This window comes from Trachymyrmex septentrionalis, unplaced genomic scaffold, assembly GCF_001594115.1.
Source record: "Trachymyrmex septentrionalis isolate Tsep2-gDNA-1 unplaced genomic scaffold, Tsep1.0 scaffold15, whole genome shotgun sequence".
Classification (NCBI taxonomy): domain Eukaryota; kingdom Metazoa; phylum Arthropoda; class Insecta; order Hymenoptera; family Formicidae; genus Trachymyrmex; species Trachymyrmex septentrionalis.
The window spans coordinates 1,085,242-1,108,200 of record NW_017304653.1 but is presented as its reverse complement, the minus strand read 5'-3'; the positions used below and the strand labels follow the sequence as shown (position 1 = coordinate 1,108,200).

Genomic DNA, 22,959 nt, shown 5'->3' with positions numbered 1-22,959 from the left:
CACACACACACACACACACACACACACACACACACACAAAATACATATGCATATGTCTCTCTCTCTCTCTCTCTCTCTCTCTCTCTCTCTCTCTCGCTGCATTCGGCGAGTTTCCACAAAAAGCCATTTTAATTCATGGAATATGAAACTGAAAACTGTTAAAGAATTTCATTTATGTTTACTTAACTGACCTGAATGACTATAGAAACACGTTATATTTAAATATTTTAAATATGACGAATACATATTTTTATATAATTTAAATGTAAAAAATGTTTTTCAAGGTTTTACAAAAGGACAATACTATTATGGGGTTTATTGACTTTATGTTATACTAGTTATGGTAGTTGTATAAGTAATACAATTTTATTTACAAGATCAGTATCTCGATTCTGTAACTTTTAAATAACGATAGTGTTGGTATCATTACACATAGTATCGTTATGCAAGTTGATGCAAGTATATGATGTAGGTTAAAAAAGTTGCGTTAACGACAATATAACAACCGACACTGTCATTATAGTTATAGAAGCGTTATATAAGTTATTAAATGATTATCTGTGATTTTATTTATGTCTACTAATGTGTATCTATTCTGTTTCTCACGTTAGAAAAATGAATAATAATTTGATATCGCAAAATGCGGAATTTTATTGTGAAATATTAATTTTTATATACGAGATTAAGTGAATCGCCGAGAGAATATCAGTACATAAGACCGAAGCGTATGCTTATCTATATCTTGCGATAAAATCGAGTTGAACAACTATCCGCTACAGATATTTAATTATTCGCTTAACATTAAGCGAGTATTGCACACGAATAATTAGCAATTGATATTGAGATATACGCATAACTAGAATCTCGCTTTGTTGCATGTTGTGCTTCCTCATCCTTGATGACGTAGCATCATTATCCAAGATCGGTGTGCCAGCTTTTCCGGACTATCAGAGACGTCGTAATTATGCACGTGACGCTTCTCTCTCTTTCTCTTTCTCTCTCACATACACTCACCCACACATACACTCAGCAAGAGAGAGAGTAATCTGATTTCACTCCTACTCGACGCGCTATAAAGAGACAAATTCAAAAAGAAACTATCTGAAATAATGTATTCTTTATGCGGATATAGAACTGCACAACACTGAAAAAAATATTAAAAAAAGATATGAGGAAAAAAAAGGTTAAGGAAAAAATATGAACAGAACAAAAAGATTTCGTATTTTTATCTTGGAATTATAAATCGCAAATGCAGAAGCAAAAAAAGATATTATTATTGTATGTTTCAGAATTACACTGCAATATTAAAACGCAAAGTCTATTTTTAAATGAGTTCAGTTACGAACGCATTGCACGTGTATCTCAAAAATTGGAAATGTTAAAAAGAAATGTAAAAAAGTATTTGAATAAATTTTAAAATGTAAATACCAATTTGATCTATTTTTCTGTCTTTTTTTTTTTCTTTTTTTTTTATTTACAAAATAGCATCAAGAACTAAAGTTTATCCTTATTTTAATACTTTGCAATCAATATCATTGTGTTATTGGAAATATCTATTATTCATAAGTTTCTACGTCATTACCAATCTTGACGAAAGATCGTGTGAAACTTTAGCGTTCAGTTCGCAAGAGATTAAATTAATAATTAATCTAAACTCGATTGAAAAAGCTGAGTCACGGACCTACATGAGATTTCTGGATAATCGAAATTTAGAAACAACGGAAGTTAATAATGTGCAGCTGACATATTCAACAGTATCCAGGGCGTTCGCCCTTCATGATACTCATGAAGAAAACTTCTCGTGCTAGAATTCATTAATCTTTGATATATATTTCATTGATATATCATTGATCTTTTCAATTATTCGTGAACGTGAAATAACAAATACGTGCGATTAACTATGCGAAAGAAAGACTTTTTTTTTTTAGTTATTATCGAGAAATCCTGCACACGTGTATACGGAATTTTCATTCTTCGGTCCTCAATTTTGCAAGAGTTTTGGATTCTCACAGTCACGTCGAGGCACGCTTAGCAAAACGATCCCTTTCGCGGCATATACAGAATCATGCGAGCGCTAAGAATAGCTGAAAAGCAATTTTGATACTTTCGGTAAAGAAAAGGTGGATTCAGATTACGACCGATGACGCAAGAGACCCTAGAGGTTTTCAAATAATACAACGCAACGAATGTTAGGCGGAGAATATACCTGCGATGATGTATATAATCGATTAGAATAGGAGAAATTACGAAATTAGGAACAAAAAGGCAGATTCTATCGCAGATCGTTTTGCTCTTATTACATTTCTTGGTAATACAATTATTACAAAATAAATATTAAAGATATTATCGATATAATATCTATAGTTATTAAACCGATATCTAGATAAATATTATAATTAAAGATATTAGAAATAGCTGCACGTTTGCAACTACGCGTAATTTCTAACTGGCTTCTCTTCTCTTCTCACCATGATTTGTAGGAAATTTGCTGTCAGTTTCAGACTTGGTTTACGAGAAACTATCGAACTCCACGTCGTTCAATATAATTGTCATTTCTTACGAAACGGCACAAAGATATAATTCTCGTTTCTATTAATTTTGCAAATTTATCTTTTTTTCCAACTAGCCGGTGATCCGTCTTTTACTTCCAATATTTATATATATCTAATACAATCATCTAATTAAATTGACTTGTAAAAAAGAATCGTGTTAGATAAAAGTGATGCTAAAAAGAGATGTCGAAATCTGAAATTTCGAAGAAGGAGAGTCTTCCCAGAAATATTATCTAATATTAGCCGCTTAGGGTTATCGTCCTTTTATTTACCTTCAAGATTGCACGTGTTTACGTGAACCCGATCTTCCAGGAAGTCGCACATGACGACAAAGATTATTGGTTTCGAAATAACAGGAAGGATGAAAGTTCCACGCCACTACGATAAACGTACGCTCGATGAAGCGTTGATTGTCCAAACAAAATTAATTGAAATTCATAAAGATTTACGCCGAATTAGAGAATCCGCCGGAGACTTCAATGCTCGTATCAAATTCTCGCTTGAATTTCACGAGATTACAGTTTGCAGCGAGGGTGGAAGCTCCGCGAACGTGCGATATTGCTTCTCATCCCGGCTCCCCGCAACTCCTGAAGGTTTCCTTCATGTTTCTGCGAGAAAACAACGAGACGGATGATAGTGGGACGGTCGTGGGTAAAATGTAACAAAATTTCCCCCGCGCTATATCGATCGTTTGTGGCGCTCCAGATTCAGGCGTAACGATAATTCGCCACTCTACCATAACGAACCGGGCGGCTCTTGGAAGACGACCAAGTACCACCTCTCTTCCTTTCTCTCTCTTTCTCTTTTGGTTCTACTTGTGCAAGAGATGCCAGAACTGACGACGATAGTAGGAACAAGAAAGGTGTAGGTGGAAGAAGGGCAGACAGGACGAGAGTTGTTTGCGAGCGCAGTTTGCGGCTTGCTCTCGTTTTTTAAGAAGGCACTCACAATCAGGCTGTATTGTTCTCAAGGAGAAGCCGCCTGCCGTGAAAATGAGCTCCGTCGCCGACATGGTGCACCGCCGTCGTCGTCGTCGTCGTCGTCGTCGTCGTCGTCGTCGTCGTCGTCGTCGTCGTCGTCGTCGTCGTCGTCGTCGTTGTCGTCGTCGTCATCGTCGTTGACGTATCGCGACGTGATTCGCTGCGCGAAAGATATTATTCGGTCTGACGTGTGTAAAGCTCTTCACAGAAGGAGTCTGAGGACTTCACGAACGGAACCTTAAAGTATCTCTATTCGAGGAATAAGCACGAAGGTACTCTATATATATGGCAAATGGATAGAATTAAATACATCAATCGCGCTACATTTTAACTTTAAGAAATCATGATAATAATTTCCACTATGATAGCGAAAATTAATGAACGATATTTAATTATATTTTTTATATAAAATTTAAATACATTTGTATAAAAATCATAAAAGACACCCACCACGATATTGTTTCATCGAAGATGAGAAAGGAACATCGATTCTCCTCAGTACTTCTTCCAAAATACCGTATTATTTATCCTGAAAATAAAATGGCTCAATGATGAAAACAAGAAGACTAAAGTTTAACGTATCGCTCGCGCAACTTCTCTTGTAATTCTAACTAATTTTTCCCTTAATACAATCCCTTGGGAGACTATTACGTAACTGTATTATTACCGATATACAAGTCAACAAAGGTCATCATCGACGGTATGGGGTAGCTTCATCTAAACTTCGGAATTAGACTTTCTCATCTGAACTTCGGAAATTGTGTTTCGCAGAACGAATTGCTGGGTCAGTGCCTATTCAATTTCATCTATCCCGATGACCTTGATGAGCTCAAGCGTAATCTTTTGCCCGATGGGCAGCCGATGTCATCGTCGACGCCGTCGCCGATGAGCATCTCGCAAGTGTCCGAGTTGACACACGATAACAGTTCCAACTCTTCTGAGGAATCCTCGACGTCAAGTCAACGGTCGAACGAGAAGCTCAAACGCTTTTTCGAGCAGAGACGGAACTTCAAAATCCGCATAGCGCAACGCACTAATTCCAGGCGCGACCACACGCAGTACGAAACTTTCGACGTTTCGGGTCTTCTTCGGCTCGCAGAAGCCTGCAAAAACATGGACAGCCACGGGCACAGAGGCAGACGAGGTGAGTTTTAACCGTCCTTCGATATATAGTACATAACTATCATCTTGTAACAGCTCCGTTGCGAAATTGGAATTCGACATCGGGTAAATTAATTTTAGAAGATAAATTTGAAAAAAATTTAACGTTAAGAGAGCGCCAACTAAAATATGAATTTAACCTGTATCATATTTTTTACTTCGTTCTTGTATCATTTTATTTATAGTCCATTATCGTAATTAGTTTGCATAATTTAAAACATAAACTGTACATCTTGAATATGATATATAAAAAGTGTAATGACTACAGTTCAGAGCGATTGTACAGAGTAACATTTTGACATGCTGATTCAGATACAGATCTTATTGTTAGTTCTGATTTCAAGATTTTGTTATTCTCCTTGAAATTATGTTTACCCTCTGACTTATCCATTGTATGCAGTTGTCAAGTAAGATGTCTTATTGAAATATTGGGGGAATAGAATAATTGCCCTATAAATTTTAAGGAACTACTATGAGTTTAGAAAATTGATTCATAAATCAGTTTGATAAAAAAGATAAATTGGCTATTAAATAAGACCCTGATTTTAATAGCTTTTAATAGTTCACGAAGAATTTAATTCACGAACTGATTGCGAACAAATATCGTTCTTACATTACTATTTACATGGCATTTAATTCAGTTACAATTCGACGTTGTTGCAATAACGACTAAGTGCAATAAAAATTATCTATAAAGACATATAATTTTCTATGATTACAGAGAAATCGCGATTGATGATTCCAAAAACTTATGAAAAAATAAAAAAGAAACTAAGAAAAATTTCCTTACTAGTTTTATTTTTTTGCAAATCGTTGTAAGTAAAATACATGACGTTTCTATCGTAAATCATTTTACGCAACACTTTATTATGTCAGAAATCTACAATAAAAAGAAGAGAAGTTTCTGTCACTAGTTGAGTGAGTTATTAACTTTTTGACAATCAACCCCGTATGACGCGCGATTTTCCCTATAAATCAGCCATATCGAACTTCATTACGTATTCCATGTTGAACAGTTCGTGTAGTGAGTTACTCTCTCGCGCGTATATTCCTCAGATCGATGATCTCGTTTTATCGCGCGACACGGCTGAAAACCTGTAGCGCTGGTTTCGAAACGAGTATCGCAAATATTTACGCTACTCCTGTATTTAAATTTAGACCTTCACCGTCGCGGACGAAAATATGTAGGCGCAGCGTCACGAGTGTTTAGCGTAGATTTCTTTTTCTTTTTCTTTTTTTTGCTCGTCTCTAAGATGAGAATCGAACGGCGAAAAACACCGTTTAAAAAGACGTGTTCAAAGAAATGGACCCGATGAGGGCGGGCTTCAACTGTGCCCAACGATCCTTATTATACAGGATATTCAGACCCGTCGCGCCACTTTTCTGTTCGCGAATTCTTTGATGTATGTATTTTGAATTTTTTTCTGTCTGAATATTTAATAAAAAACCAACATCCGACGTAACTTTTCGCTTTTCGGCATTAAATAAGTAAACTGGTTGAAATTATATTTTCGCCATGATAGAGCTTTCTCAGGGGAAATAAAATGTGATTTATATATTTGCATTTTGAACCTTTCACCTTCTCAGTAACTTACGTTACGATTCAAGACTGATTAATGTCCCAAAACATCACTCACTCTTTCATCGGTTTATTCAATAAAATGAAAATTTAAATATTCACACTGAGAGAAAAAAAATTAATTTTGGCAGCTATAAATTAACAATTCTAAAGTATTTGAAACTAGTTATACAAAGTAATAAGAATTAAAGTAGTACTGAACAGTCTAATATATAGTATAAAAATATAATATTTAGTACTACTTTAGTTCTTATTACTTTGTAAAACTAGTTGCAATTTTTGAGTTGTTAATTTATAGTTGCTAAAACTATTTTTTTCTCTCAGTGCAAGTAGTAAATTGACGTTATTTGTGATCATTTCGACATCAAAATACTATTAAAAACCTCCTTTTGCTACTTGAGTATCGCTTCTCTTTGAATATTTATTCTTAAGTTTTTCTGATTGCCGTCATCTAAATTCTCTTGGAACAATCGAGTTTCACCTCCGATTTTACTTTGTGCAATTGCTGATTGTTTTGCTAATAATAATACATTTGAAATGGCTTTAACAGAGGTAACGAGCACAACCAACGACATCGTTTTTGCCGGCATAGCGACCCTACCACAGAAACGGCCCATCACCGAATTGTCGATAATGGACGCCAATAAAGACGAGTATGTGACGCGGCATCTGGTCGACGGGCGTATCATTTATTGCGATCATAGGGTATCAGTCATTGCCGGATACCTGTCGGAGGAGATATCGGGCCTGAACGCGTTTGGTTTTATGCACAAGGACGATTGGAGGTGGACGATGATCGGCCTACGGCAAAGTAAGCATTTAAATGTAACTAGCGTTAAATCTTTGCATTGATGACAATATTTATTGCATCACTTGACAGCCATTACATTTTACAACGATACCAGTATTTTTTTTCTTTCCTTCCTTTCCCTCTAGAATTCGAAAAATATCTAAATTATTCGAATAATATTTATGTATATTTTATCACGTTCGATGATTAAATTATTAAAGCTATTGTATCATATATTTACAACAGTTTAATAATGTTATATTATACATTATTTGCCAACATTATTAATGCATTCAGGCTTTACGACGCGAGCGCGCTTATGAGATATTTTGCATGCTATTTCCATAACGAATTGCAATTTAGATGTGGCAACAAAGTATATGTAAAACGACTATTTTGAATTTGTGATGGGTCAAATATCGTTTTGCTTTTGTAATTAATCATAATTTGTTTTACATTCATAGTGTACGACCGTGCCGAAATGTGCGGCTCGTCGTGCTACAGACTACTCACAAAGAACGGTGAGTTCATCTACTTACGGACCCACGGTTATTTGGAAATTGACAGAGATATGAATACGGTGGAATCCTTCGTTTGTGTTAACACCATGGTGACGTAAGTACAGTTTCGCTATTTAGGATAGATTGGAGCAAGTGATAAGGCGGTTTTGATGGATCCGAATAGAAACATTAACGAGGAATAAACATCAAAAGATTCAATTATTTTTTTCAAACTTGTAGAACAGAGTTGTAGAATAATCACCACACAAAATTTATTTTGTTCAATAATTGGTTGGAACCGTGAGATAATTCTCGAAGTGAACTCTATGCTCTTATGCATACTTGCCCTGCTTTTCCACTTGCTCCAGCCTAAAAAAAAAACTGTTCTTTTTGTTCCCCAAGTGCTAAAACAAACACATCGGTTATGCCATGCAACATATATAGTATTCAACAGTATATAACAATAGGAAAACTTTGTATGTAGGAAAGAGGAGGGCATTCAACTAATAAAAGAGATGAAAATGAGGTTCTCCGCGACCGTGTCCGCAAGTAGTAAAAATCTGATTCCAGATCTCGGCAATAACGTACTACCAATCGACATGGTAAGTCAAACTATACATGTGTGTGTGTGTATGTGTGTGTGTGTGTGTGTGTAGATCTAACGCAATGCGCTTTCGTTTACATTATGAAACTACAAACAAAAATTTGTTGTTTAACGAAAAAAATGATTTATTAGAACACCCAGTCATCGAATTCAAAAGCCAATGTCGAAGATCCATCGCAGCTCGAAGTTGCTATCAATTACCTAATCAGCGACTTACCTTCGTCGATTATAACGGAGGATTGTTTGTCTCCTTCACCAATGCCGCATACGCAGTACGTAAAGGCTGCTATATTCTCTTCTCGAATGCCTCCAGTTTCCGCGCAAGCCAATAAGATCGGCATCAATAAAATCAACCGCTGCATCGTTATCCAAGGCAAAGGCAAAGGCAAAGTATCTCCGAAGCAAGAGTCCAAACATATTGGAAAGTTGATTAATTCCAGTAGCGCAGAACAAAGCCCAATATCGGATTCAGAGAGCGCGATGCCGTCCGGCAAGCCTTTGTCAATGTTTGAAATGATGAACGCTGGCCACAACAGTCATAGCAATATCCAAAACGCTGATATACCTGCACAATCGAAAGTTCTTGCCACTCGCAAGTCTGGTAAAAGTTCCCGCGCGCCTCGTAATCATACATCATGTTTGGAAAGTTCTCCAAGTGAAAATGATTTGAACGAAGGCACTGCATGCAATATTAAGATGGAACGTGGCGGCGAGGAAACGTTCAACTGTGTGAAAAAGCAGGAAGTACAATACTTTGATGACAGCGCGAGTGATAATTCTATCGCCTCGTCGGGGATTGAAATGCATAATCGGTGTCCATTGAAAAGAATATGTAGCGATGAGAATCTTCTAGTGATGCATAGTAAGAAGAGATCTAACGATGCGTACACATCGACGAATATAAACAACGAACAACAGCGCATCTCCTACTTGAAATGCAGGTCTTTCGCAACTGAGTATCCGACATTTTCAGAAGAATTTAATCAATACAATGATGTCAATTCGCAACCGCTGACAGTGGCGGAGTCGCCTAATTCGAGTTTACATGAAGTCGGAACCGATTATCAACAGTTGGTAGATCCCGCCGTGCCGTTAGGCGTAACAAATCACGACGAAGAACAGTTTGTTGATTTGCAGGATCTGAAAGAGGACACATTGCTAAGTTCGGAACTTGACACAAGTCCAGGTAAATTACAATAATAACATCTTTAGCGCTATATCCCGAATTAAATCTTTGTTTTCTAGAAAATTCTGTGTAAATCTTAGCCTCTTAATTTCATTATAATTGCAATTTTTATTGCATGGGAAGAGACTATAAACGTTACTCTTACTCTTTACTTTAGAACAGTGCTCACAAAGATTTGCACATTTCGGGCTGATTCCAGTGAGCGACCTCCACCATCACTCGAGGCTCAGCGGCCGAACCGCCGAGCGCTCATGTGACGCTCTGAATCAGGATACCATAAATCAGGATCCCTATACCATAAATATATTGAGAGCGCATCTTTCGTCAAATTATTATTGAAACATATTTTTTATTAAATAATTTATTTCTATTATTTCTATTTATTTCTAAAATTTTCTATTAATTTATTCATTGTTCTTTAGTGATGTACTTATATCTTAACTAAGTTTTCTAATACATTACATAATTATGATAACGTCCATTTCGACAATAGCTTTCCACATCACCCGTGATATTATTATAAGATGCGTTTTTTTAAAATGTGGTTTCTCCAGTAGGCCTATTCCGCAAAAAGAAGAATCAAAATTATAATATTATATAATACGATATATAATTTTGCTTTCTTGCCAAGCCACATTCGAGTATTTGGCACATTAAAAAAAGCGCATCTTATAGTAGTACCTCATGGATGATGTGAAAAGATTTTGTCGAAATGTACGTTATCATAATTATGTAATGTATTAGAAAACTACGTTAAAATATAAGTATATCATTAAGGAACAATGAATAAATTAACAATAGAAATTTTTATGTTAATAGAAATAAATAATTTAATAAAAACATATTTCAATAATAATTTAGCGGAAGGTGCGCTCCCAATATATTTCTGGTATAGGAACGTTCCTAAGCCAGAGCAAATCTTTGCGAATACTGCTTTTGAAAATCAAACTTTATTTTGAAGATGATTGTTATTGTAATTGGAAGAGAGTTTTCTACGGGCGATTGCTTTGTTTCACAGTGTAGTATCTATTTTCTCACTGAAAATTTCTATATATATACGCGATAATGATTCTAGAAATAATTGGTTAAAAAACTGACAAGTGTGCACGTACAAATAGAATCACACGTTTATTGAACTTTGACTTTTACAATTTGGAGCGCTCTCGGAAAGAATTCTGTTCACGTCGCTAGCTAGTCACAAAGTAAATACATTTGCGACAATTGATATCATTGTTCGCGAGTTGAGCAGCGACCTAAGATGGATTGCGTATCAAAAATACTCAGCGATCTAGAGTGCTCGCGCTAATATAAATTGATCGGCATAAATGTGCTATTATTGCGAGTCATTTACATTAACATACCAAGCGTCTTGACGACAGACGATCAACTTCGCTGTATACATGTGTTGCGATGAAATCATTTAACTTTGTTAATAAAAAATAAATAAACGCCTCGCATATATGATCATTAAATTATATATCCAACGGCAATACGTAAATTTTCGCAGATTTTTTATATCTATCTGTTTTCGTCTGAATTGTAACAACTCTAACTATTATCATTGCCCATGAACCTCCTGTACTCTGCCTAACGCCCATTTTAACGATCATCTTCCTTACAAAGTATCAATTGCTCCTATGGTTCATGTTCTATAATCAACTTTGTGAGTCTCAAACCGTGCGGCAACACCAGCGGATGTCTTGCACCATGCAGCTTCGCATGTCTGTCTCAACCTGCCTTCCACACGAATTAGTCCTTTATCAGCCAAGATCAAGATGCCTCAAGCTGCTTTTTTTTTAGACCGGCTTGCCTCTATACAAGGAGCTTTTCTCTTTCGCAAACGTCCGTCTCTGCTTCATCCCGACGATCGTTCTTCCTACCCGCTCAACCTCTTCTTGTCAAGGAGACAGAGGTTGAGCCATCCCAATTTCGAATATCCTTTTGGATCTATTTACAAATCTCTTGCAGAACGCTATAACGCGACTGAGCCTCGTCAAACCAGAGAATCTGTCCAATGACAGAAATTCCACATCAGAGCAACCACTTCTTCATTCAATCGCCCTTCGCTGCTTTCTCCTGATTCTTTATTGTTTCCGAGATTAATATGACATCGCAGCCACTCAGGGCCATTCCACTACAAGCGGGCCAGGGTTCTCCTTGGCCAACATGACGCCAATCCTCGACCGCCATCAACTTTTGAATCTCACCGATCCTATAAGCGATGAAAACCGGCAATTTTTTGTTTGCTGCCCTTCCAATGCAGAACTATAGATGAATCTGTCTAATAAGGCACCTTCTTAATATTCATTTTCAATGCTGCCTTGACCCTACCAACCAGCTGCGCCAACAACTATGCTCCGCATAACTCCAATCTTCCAATTGATAGTACCTTGAGCGGCGCGACTCTCGATTTTGTACGCAGCAGCCTCACTTGAATCGAATCCATCCGATCGCTACTGCGCAAATAGATGCAAGCGCCGTAAACACGCTCGCTGACGTCGCAAAATCCATGAAGGTGGACCTCCGAATTCAGTTCTCCGCTAGTCATGTATGAACTTGAGAAGCCATCGCTCCCAATCCACTAATCGAAACATGCGCCGGACAATGCTTAAAGCCCAACGCATTCACTGGTTATAAAACACGATTATGACTCGCCATCCAGCAGCGCACAACAGGATCTTCCAATGCCCTTACTATTCAACACCTGTACTACTGTCGTCGCGAGAAGCACATGCCTATTTCGAATAATGCATGACTTATGCTTGTCGTCATCATCCGAACCTGTCGCCATACTCGTCGCAGCAATCGCCGTTCGATCCTCGTGCAATAATGTGTTATAGCACCTGTGACACCTGCAACATGATTCGGAACCATATTACGCGGCCTGATGAGAGCTGATTCGGAGACAATTTAAACACAATCCATGTGACTTCGCTTCCTTTGTTCTATCCTTCATACCTAGCCGTAGATAACTCGAGCACTTATATATTTTTATGACTCTTATCTCCACAATATGTGCACGATGAACTCATGATGGCCGCGCAAGTCACCGTACTCCTAATTTGCTTTTTGAGTTTTCCTGATTGCAACTTGTAGTAGCCGGTCGCTGATTATGGGAGGATGCCTCCAACGCTCTATAATGCTGAGTAAAAAAATCAGTTAAATCATCGAATGTAGCATTCTCCCCCTGCTTAGAAGCCATTTGCTCGGCTTCTTTTTGGATCCAACCAACTCGTCAGCAAGTGCATTATCAAATCGTCCCAGTGGCTCTGTGAGCCTCTTCACAGTCTTCAGGGCATGCAAATGCTTCATGGCCATGTCCAATCGTCGCAATGCCACATGATCCTCTTTTGTTGGTCCAATGGTAATTCGAATAACACCTTTATATGCTTCTGTTTTATCGCCCTTATATCTTGCTTTGAGAAGCTCCCAAGCTTCCACGTAATTCTCAGATGCCTCCAGAGGAACAATCACGTCGCGAGCCTCTCCCTTTAGGGTCGACATCAAATATCGCATTTTTTGAACGCTTGGCAGTGCCGTGTTTTGATGAATCATACTTTTGAAATATGTTTCGCAATGGAATCCACTCGTCGAAGATTCCTAAAAATACTGGCAGATTAACTCTAGGTTAGGCAGTTTCAAATGTTCGCTTGAAGAGTCACTTACCTGATTGCTAGCTAATTCCTGCGACGCCCGAGAGCTTGATCCGTCATTCAATGTAATCGGCTGGGTATGACCGGCTCATGTCGCCATCACTTTTTCTTCTATCAAGGTCTCCAGTTCCAATGTAATGAAGAAATATCTGCTTTTGAATGCAGTCCTCTCCTGCTCATGCTGTTCCTGATTCTCGTCATCAATTTTTATCTCCTCAATTTTAGATTGCACGGCATTGAAGCTGTTCCATGTTTCCTGAGCTTTCATGCTCTGTCGAAGTTCAAATAGTGTTACTGCCTGTTTAATAATTCTCTAATATATTAAGATAATTACGAAACCTCATACATTAACTTTTTATCTGAGCTTGTTTGACTTTTAATGATTTAATTTGAGCCGCATCCAAATTCCTTCAGCTTCCACCACACGTCTCACGTTACTCACTTTAATAGATTTTCGATCTTAATTCTTTTCGATCGTCGATCCGGCTCGAAGGACCAAAAAATATGATTAAGAAACTGAAAAGAGTGTGCACATACAAAAAGAATCACAAGTTTATTGAACTTCGACTTTTACAATTCGGAACGCTCTCGAAAAGAATGTCTGTTCGCGTCGCTACTCTAGTCACAAAGTAAATATATTTGCGACAATTGATATCATTGTTTGCGAGTCGAACAGCGACCTAAAATGAGTCGCGTATCAAAACAATAACTATTCAGCGGTTTAGAGCGATCGCGCCTAATATAAATTGATCTTCGTAAGTGCGCTATTATTATCAGTCATTTACATTAACAATAATCGTTTAACGAAGAAGTAAAATGTTCATACTTATTTTATAATCTTTGAATAGTACATGGTATAATCTACACTGAATGTATATTGCATTTATATCTCAACTATATTTCATTTAATTTTTCTATTCTTATTTAAAATTACATTGTGTGTTATCAAATTAATTTATAATAACTGATATATTTTTGAACATATTCTTTTCTTTTGTTCGCAGAACTTATGATGAAGATATTTGGCGGTCTACGTAATGGAACTACAGATTTCGAAGGTGAGTTTATATTTTATATAGCATTCATAAATATTTTTGAAAACACATATTTGTCAAATTAATTCCGGTTATTTCAGATTTTGACGAAGCAAAAATACAGCAACTAACACCTGATGATGTAAGTATATAATGTGATAGATGATTTATTATAAATTAAAATAGTTTTAAACGCACTCATGCAGCTTAGAGTGATCGAGAATTAAATTACATATTATATTTATAGCAAGTGGTGAATGACGAGTTAAGTCGCACATATTACCAGTTAGCAGATAGTATGGCATTGCATGAGTCCCAAATCAATGTACTGGCACGTGATCTCAAAAATCCAGCTCTCCGTATTCAAAGGAAAAACCTGTCACAGTTACAGGTATAAAGTTGATACAAAAGAAATACAGCATAATGTATTGAGATATTACTTTTTGTTCATTATTTTTCAGGCCGAGCATAATATACAAAAGCAAATGCTTAAAACCTTACAACAGGATCACTGTAAAATACAAGTGAGCGCCAAGCAAAAGCTTGGAATCTGAGAAACGGAATGGTCTCCGAGTCACTTCGCGAAAGCCACTTTCAAGAAGCGAACTTAATATGATACATCCCGGAAATTGTTGTAATTGTTGTAATTAATAAGAAATAAGCTTTAAAAGTTATCCTTTCCTCGAAGGACTAGAACAAAGCTTTTGACATACGCGCAAGTTGCATAATATTTCTCGATTTATGTTGCGATATCGTGTTCTGAGATTTCTCTGTTTTGGAATTACTGATATCATCAAGATTTATGACGAAGATAAGATCTGGATAATCATTATCAGTGCAGCAACGGAGATTTGCGAGCACCGTATGTAAAACTGCTCAGCTTACGAAGAAGAAGGTATTGCTTAAGTTGACCGCAAGTGATTTATCTATTACTAAAACAGTCTGTGTGTTCGCTTCGATCCACATTTTCTCTCGATCAGTGGAAAAGAAACGAAATGAAAAGACAGTGAGACAAAGAACTCACACAGTATAATCGAGCGATTAACACATGTAAATTATTCTTTTTCTTTCCTTGTCGTTTTCTTAACTCTGTGGGATTAAGAACTTTAATTGCGCGCTGTCATATAAAAGATTGCGCGCTTTGCTCACTAACTGATTATGCAAAGATCGTACAAAATCGCAATGAATACTGTTATTTAAAACGTTGATACATTATAAATAACAGTCGTTACTCAGGCAGATTTCCTGCGGCGATCGAGTGTTATGCAGTTGGCAATTTTCAAATTTTACGATGTAATGAACTTATATATATGATATACATTCAATTTTAATACAGCACGGCCGTGTGCGGCATTTTCCTTGTGCTAACTCGCTCGCCGCAAATTCGGTCGAGCTTAAATACTACCTCTGCGATTACGTATTTGTATCGGATGGATACAGAACCAGTCTCACTTATTTCTTTATTCTATTGGTTGTAATTGCGAACCTATGATGTTAAATATTAATACTCATAGTGCTGACATCTTTTTATAATTATAAAAGGACGTCATCACTGAAAATATTAAAAGACAATTTTGGTAATTTTAACGAATGATGTTATAACTTATCGCGTCTCGTGTAAATTTTATTGCGTATTTATGTGAAAGAACAAAAAGCTAAATTTAGGGATATGTCTATAGGGTTGCCACACTATAGACCAGACTTGCTTTACTTTTAGTGAGACAGTTTAATAACTACATGTACCTGAATTTCATTTATGTTTAAATAAATGTTCTGTAATGTTTGAAAATTGGTAGTCCAACCACGTGTTATTAAAAAGATGCAAATATAAAATTAGTCATTAAAAATAAATCTCATTTTTTACTTGGTTATCCCTTTCCCGTTACCACGATTATTTGCTTTATACATGATTCTGCTCTTTTATAATATATTCTACTTTTTAATACTTTTAAATTGTGGTAACCCTAAATATATCTCTAAATTTTATTAAGTTTTCATAAGTGCAATAAAGAACCTCTGAGAATATATTTTAATTTTACAACATAAAGAGAACATTAAATATAATATAAAGTAAATATAAACGATACATTTTTAAACCTACTCGTATTATTATTTAAATTAAATTTCTTATAAAAACATATCCAGCTGTACAATTTCATTATATATGAAATTTTAATACGTTTTTTTTTTATAATTTTCTTGAATGATTTTTTATGTCCCACTGGCCTTGCTATCCATCCAATATCATGTTACTACGCAAACATACATATTAATAAACGATATTTTTATTCCGCTGTTAATTGACTTCCGCATTAATGATTATAGTTGCGTGGAAGTTGACACGGTTGACGTATATGTGTGTTAATTATTGAGATAAATACATATTGGCCAATCGTGTTGCTACAATTACTTATGCGGGTCAGCGTGAATATAAACAAATTGTATATCATAAAAGTGTTTAAAATATAAAAGAAATTAATATAAGAGAGTGACGGAAACAGTACACTTGTCAACATATTCAGCACTGGCACTTAACAGATTTACAAATTTGTTTGAATCCTACATATATAGGTAATGTAAAGGCGGGTCTGTAAATAAAGGTGTTAAATCTGATCTCAGATCGCAACAGCATTTTAAACTTTTTTTTTTTAATAAGAACTACTCATCGAGCATCTAGATCTAGAATGTACATACTTGCAATCACATGCTGCTTTTTGTATATTAGGTTAATAAAGAAATTAATTTTTTTCTACAGTTACACTAAAAAGACGTACTAATCTGAAACATACAAATTTTTTTATTAACTTAATACATGTAGAATGAAGATGTTAAGTTAGGATTGTTTTTCGACTAAAATGAAAAAGTTTCGAGATATACAAATGATGTATTATACTAAAGGATTACTTAAGCTGAATTGAGTAATGCATCGTTTATCTTAGGGAAAAACATGAAAGAAATCGTGATGAAAAGTCAGTAAAGCTAATGTTATCACATTTATTAATAAAAAATATTGTAGTTAATTGAGACATCAAAATATCCCGGGAATAAAGCAACAAATGTTATTGTTACTTAAACACATAATTTACAGGAGAATTTTCAAGCGACGAACGACAAAAAGTCCGATACAAAATAATCATTTGATTTCGAATTCTAGTTTTGAATAACAAACATGCTTATCAAGTTATCGTATTTAAATAATAATAATATAGTTTTTATTGCTTAATTCGCAGAATATATTGACATCTTATTTAACAATTTAATAGTTTAATTTTATTGTTTTTAATAACGATTTTTACCACGTTGTTTATGTTTCTTCAAGATAAGCAGTATAACGTTCGACTGCTTAAATGACCCTATAATACGACATATAATTTATACATCTGGAAACTTTTTCATTTTAACCGAGAAATAACCTAACTTAGTTAAAATAACATCTTCCTTTTTCATGCTCGTGAGTTCTGTTATTATCTTAATATATAAGTTTTTCATGCTCTTGCGTTCTGTTATCATGCATCTACCTGTGGGACTTGGAATTTCATTGTTACTTGTAAAAAATGCAATGTAACATATATACATACATATGTATGTATGCACGTACGCATACACACAAATGCCACGTATATATATATACGCATATTATATTCATGTTTATCATAAAAAGTTTTCTTAATTTGTGTTTAATAAATTACATTGATGTCGAGTGAGGAAGTCAAGATTATTAATCAGTAAAGGCCTCATAATTACGATCGTATGTAATACTAGAATTGTGAAGTTTAGAGTATAGCCTATTTCTCTTGTCGGTTTTATCAGCAAAAGGACTTGACTATCTCCTCGTGCCGAGTACTCGTCATCGATGTGAGAATCTACGTTTTTATGCGGAAATCCACCGCTGGAAAAAAAGGAGTATCTAATCAACCTGTATGTACGAAATTGACATTCGCATAATTGATGACCGTATCGTAAAACGAACATCAAGTCGAACATCAAATTGCCCTTGATGCCCAATTTCTCTTGCGGTCTTATAGTACAAAGGACAAATTTAAACTGTCTGTGTTCAGTGTACCTCATCCTCTTCTCTCTCTTTCTCTTAAACTAACTCTCCATACTGTCATCAGTTGTACCGATAATAACTGGTATTAATATGTCGTATGGCTTTGAATATATATCAGCTTGGTTGTGAATATACATGATGGGGTATTTGAAACAAAATCTGTTTAAATATAGATTTTAATTGCACACATTAGTTATGAATATACAAGAAAGTAATAGCAAAAGTTGATCTACTCAAATAGGAAAAATGACAACTACATTGAACAACAATTTTGATTGAAAATGGACGAATCAGAAATTTCTGGTTAAATTTATTAAAATTCTAATTGAGATAACGGAATTCTGATACAATATTTCTGGTAAAATTTACCAGAAATTTTTATTTTTACCAGAATATCAATCAGAATTCTAGTAGATTTAACCAGAAAATTCGTCCATTTTCCATCAGATTATTTAATCCAATCAGACCGTTTCTCTTAGTATAAAGATAATTTTGTTTAGAGATTAACATTTGTTATTTTCTGTACGTTTGCAAAGAGAAAATGTTACTCAAAATATTATTGACAAAAAGTCATTAGAAAAATTGAATATTATAATCATTAATTTTTGCAATATACGTCATACTATTCTAGTTTACCTATTATAAGTTCTGAAAAGACAACCAAGCGTCACTGCAGTTTGTACGGCACATTGTGCATTATAGTCATTTAAGAATTCATTCATTCTTACAGAATGGAGTAGAGGCATCTAAATCTTTCCGGGATAAAATTATACACATAATTTTATCCCGGATATGTATACCGAAAAAAATTAAATTGTATGTGATTATGATCGCACATGTTAAAAGGTATTATTATTACAGTGATTGAGAAGAAAACAGATTTGATCCTCTAAACTTCTTTATATTAAGATAACTAAGAAAGAGATACAAAACGGACGGCTGCTCGATATTTATTGGAAAGAAGTGGATACTAATGCAACACAGACGGCTCTACGGTTCATTATACGCTAAGATAAAGTTCAACTTTATATACTGCTGTAAATATATATATTGCGTTATTATATTTTATACTCTGCTGATTGCACATAAGTGGCTTTTCGATTTCTTTCTATAAGAAGCAAAAGCATAGGCGATTAAGTGTGGTTGTGTACCTTCCTCTCATACGTCTCCATACGTGTGTAGATACATTAAATACAGAATGTGTGGTATGCGTCAGTGCCATTTAAACCTTCATAGAATCGAATTGTATAATTCGACTTGTTATTGCTTTTTAAAAAACGAAAATTTTGGAGAGTCTTACTTGGAGACGAGAAGTATCTCTCTCGTATTGTTTTTAACAATTGTTATAAATTACATCGAGAGTCCAATGTGCTTTTTTACCTCTTTAATTTATGTTAATTTGCACTCGGGGCAAGATATACGTGCAAGATAAGCTATATGATTACTCGTCCAATTACAAAGATGAGATAATTAATGTTATATTGTAAATGCCCAGATACTAATCATACTTGCACTAAGCATACCGACACAAGGATTAAATTTTCACGATGACGTGTATGGCTCGTTGAAAATTGCGCACAATAAAAGAGTTGCGTTTTTCGTAAAATAGTGGGAAAACAAAAAACAGTTTATACTTACCTCTCCTGCAGATTGCTCACACATTATTAGTTAACATTTCTTACACATTAGCTTTATTATTTTTAATGGAACGACCCATATATGAGCACGTGAATTATTTCGAATGAGTCTCAGCCGGCCGATAATTGTAATGAGCGAAAAAACATTTGTAAAAAATTTTCTAATGTATAATCTCAGTGTATTTTGCTGTTAAACACTATGTAAATTCCGATAGAGAAACGTCGAACGTAATTTGCGTTGCGAGCCACTCCGGTAAGAAATCCACCGCTAAATTATTTTATAATTTTATCATCGCCTTTATGTAGTTTTCATTTTTCATTTTATGTTATCTTGGATTTTATTTTATTTTTGTAATATTTGTATATGTATATTAATAATACATCTCATCCTGATTTTATCATGGTTCTATATAATTAAGTTTGGCATTTTTTTATTTTATACTGTAGTATATTCTGCCAGAAAGCACACAGGTTCAGAATATTTTAATATATTTAGAATTTTTTATAAAGAGTGGATTGTATTAAAATGTAAAAATAAACTTATAATATTAATATTCGATTATCGTTGGCTTATGACGTCGTAACACAATGTATATGGGTTAAAAACAGCTGTAGATATTCTATTTCTTTTTTTTTTCTACTTTACCTTGGAGGTGGATAATTCTTGCCAAGAAAAAAATGTAAGATAACGAAAATCATAAAATATACATATGTTGCGGACGAGTTCAAAGAAATCGCGCAGAGATTTATAAAAATGTTTACGGTTGAATCGATTAGAAATGGTACAGGTATTTATTTGGCTCAGGAAATATTGATTGCGCGGAGCATGATAAAACTCGTCAAAGAAAATTGTAAATAAGAAATAATTTGTTTTTTAATTGGATGAATTTTTCGTTTTTGATAAACGAAGGGAATTAATAACTTAACATATAATTTGCATAAATTTGGCTAATTTATTCTATATTTAATATATAACAAAAAAAAGTATGCGTACATACATGAAAAAGAGGAAAATATATAATTGTAACAAATGAAGGAATATAATGATGAAGGACGATCATGTACAGTTATTATGTCAAGACTGAATTATTAAGACTTCAAGAAGGTGGAACATTTTTGTAAATAATACTGTCTCTGGAAGAAATATATGTAGAAATTATATGAATATTGTGGAAGTATCGATCATCGTTTGATTTATATTTAACCCTTCTTGTCTTCGCTTACAAATCTACAAAAGAATCACATCGTGTTTCAAAATATTAACGTCACAAGTTCTTCTTTTTTTCATTTAACAGCAAACTTGCAAAAAAATAATTATATATTATTCTATAAATAATTGCAAATTAATTTACATAATCGCCGACTTCTTGGATTCAAATTTTTATTATGCTAAGAAGATAAAAAATTATAATCAATTAATATTTCTAATGTGTTTATGTAATCGCTATCACTAATTATTTAATGAACAAAAAACTTGGACATAAATTTATTAATAATTCTCGTTTGTTTTCATCGCATACCTTTCTTATTCCATTCAGTGATGTGCCTTAAGAGATTTGAAAGGAATTGCTGTGTCATCAAAGTAGTGATTTGTGAATGATAGTGATATTGTAACTCTATGAGATGAGAAAATAATTGGAAAGGCACAGCATTTTGAGGCACATTTAAACGTTTTGTATATCGCAACAAATGAAAGCTTCCTAAAATGAGAAATCATTGTAATTTGTCTCTCAATTTTTATTCAATATACCGTATAATCGAGGCGTGTGAGTCGTACTTATCTAACATGCACCAAATCCCAAGTAAGACATCGTACAGAACTCATATTGTCAAGGAGATATTCATAAATTGACAAGACCCTGCCGCACGGATAGGAGATCCCAGTTATGAAATCGCAAAATTTTATTCGCAAAATGATTCTAATGATTATTTTAATTCATTAATCTCAAAATATGCCGTACTGGTGATATTAAAAAAAAAACTAACGTGGAATCCATAAGTCTTTTCGGAATAACTAAATATTTGAGAATGAAAAAACATTTTACAGAGTATCAATGTTTTGCTAAATTGTTGAAACATTCATTCACATGCAGCGATTTAAAATTAATAGTAATATTATCGATCGATTTTGTCAGTGAACTGCGCTTTAATATTAAAGATTCAATATCAATAAACGCTAATAATAGATAATTCGTGCGACTGAGACATCGTATACGCGCTCTGCGTACGCAACATCCTGATAAAGGCAGTGTAAAATAGCAAACCGAATAAAAATGGATATCGAAAGCGGTAGGGCATCGGTTATGATACTGCTCGTAGTGATGATACTGCTCGTCTCGATTGCACGTAGGCGATATCGCTTTCCGTTCCTACTTTCCTATCATCTCGCATTTCCGGCAATGAAGCTGTACGTACTTGCAATTTGGTTCATATTCTGTATAAGTCGCTAGAAACATTGCGATGCAGCGCAATAATAATACTTCAAATGCAGAGGCCCATGTGCGTTTTTCGATAATTTTTTTTTTTTTCCTTTTTTTTTCGCGCGGAGAGATTCGAGAGTATAAACTTCGGGGGACTCGTCTCGTACACTAAAACTTATTATGATCTGTGAGTCTCTGCCGCAAAGAAAGATAGAAAAATATACGAGTTTCTAAATAACGGCGCGTCCACGCTTCCGTTTTCTAACAATAAGAATAATACAGTTGAAGATCGTTCTAGATGACTATTCGTTGCTACGGTGAAGAACGTCATCAGCAAGAAGCACATCCGATACGCGCTGAAAGTTAAGCATCACTCCTTTTCCCAAATCGCTCATATCTAGCTACGATTTGTCGATTTTTCGCTAAACTCCAAATGATACAACGCTCTCTCATTCTCTATTGTCATTTCCGTCTTCCTATGCGTCACTTAGCGGATTAACTTGGTCGTGGAATCGGGATTTTAGGAATTAATTCGCTATTGATTACCAAATCTGCTTATTAGAGAGTCTTTAACGAAGTCTTCTGCGGGCACCATGCGACTGTATGTATCATGCTCTCTTCCGATCTTAAACAGGAACGAGGTCTAGTCAAAAAGGTATAATACCTTTCGATTATGCGATGGATATTTAACACGTCACATTTAACCGTCTAATTGCCAAACTATTGTTGAAATTAAAATTAGTTTTACATCTCCCAATTTCTTTATATTTATTTTCGACTAACGACTGTTTCGATAAAACTTAGGTTTTTTT

The 22,959-nt window shown here is 34.8% G+C and overlaps 1 protein-coding gene across 3 annotated transcripts in view; it reads left to right on the top strand.

The window, feature by feature from the left end:
• The window catches only part of LOC108745838 (circadian locomoter output cycles protein kaput-like), a 104,126-nt gene extending 88,573 nt beyond the window's left edge, over nucleotides 1–15,553 (top strand). For 2 of the 3 annotated variants that reach the window (XM_018482229.1, XM_018482227.1), the window contains 9 exons: nucleotides 4,304–4,676; nucleotides 6,823–7,083; nucleotides 7,527–7,677; nucleotides 8,047–8,164; nucleotides 8,299–9,352; nucleotides 14,010–14,063; nucleotides 14,132–14,181; nucleotides 14,287–14,430; nucleotides 14,501–15,553. In XM_018482229.1, coding sequence (XP_018337731.1) covers nucleotides 4,304–4,676; nucleotides 6,823–7,083; nucleotides 7,527–7,677; nucleotides 8,047–8,164; nucleotides 8,299–9,352; nucleotides 14,010–14,063; nucleotides 14,132–14,181; nucleotides 14,287–14,430; nucleotides 14,501–14,593 — 2,298 coding nt within the window. In that variant the 3' untranslated portion in view covers nucleotides 14,594–15,553. The remainder of the gene's footprint in view (nucleotides 1–4,303; nucleotides 4,677–6,822; nucleotides 7,084–7,526; nucleotides 7,678–8,046; nucleotides 8,165–8,298; nucleotides 9,353–14,009; nucleotides 14,064–14,131; nucleotides 14,182–14,286; nucleotides 14,431–14,500) is intronic. The other variant, XM_018482228.1, reaches the window with a different exon arrangement.
• Nucleotides 15,554–22,959: the final 7,406 nt, after the last annotated feature.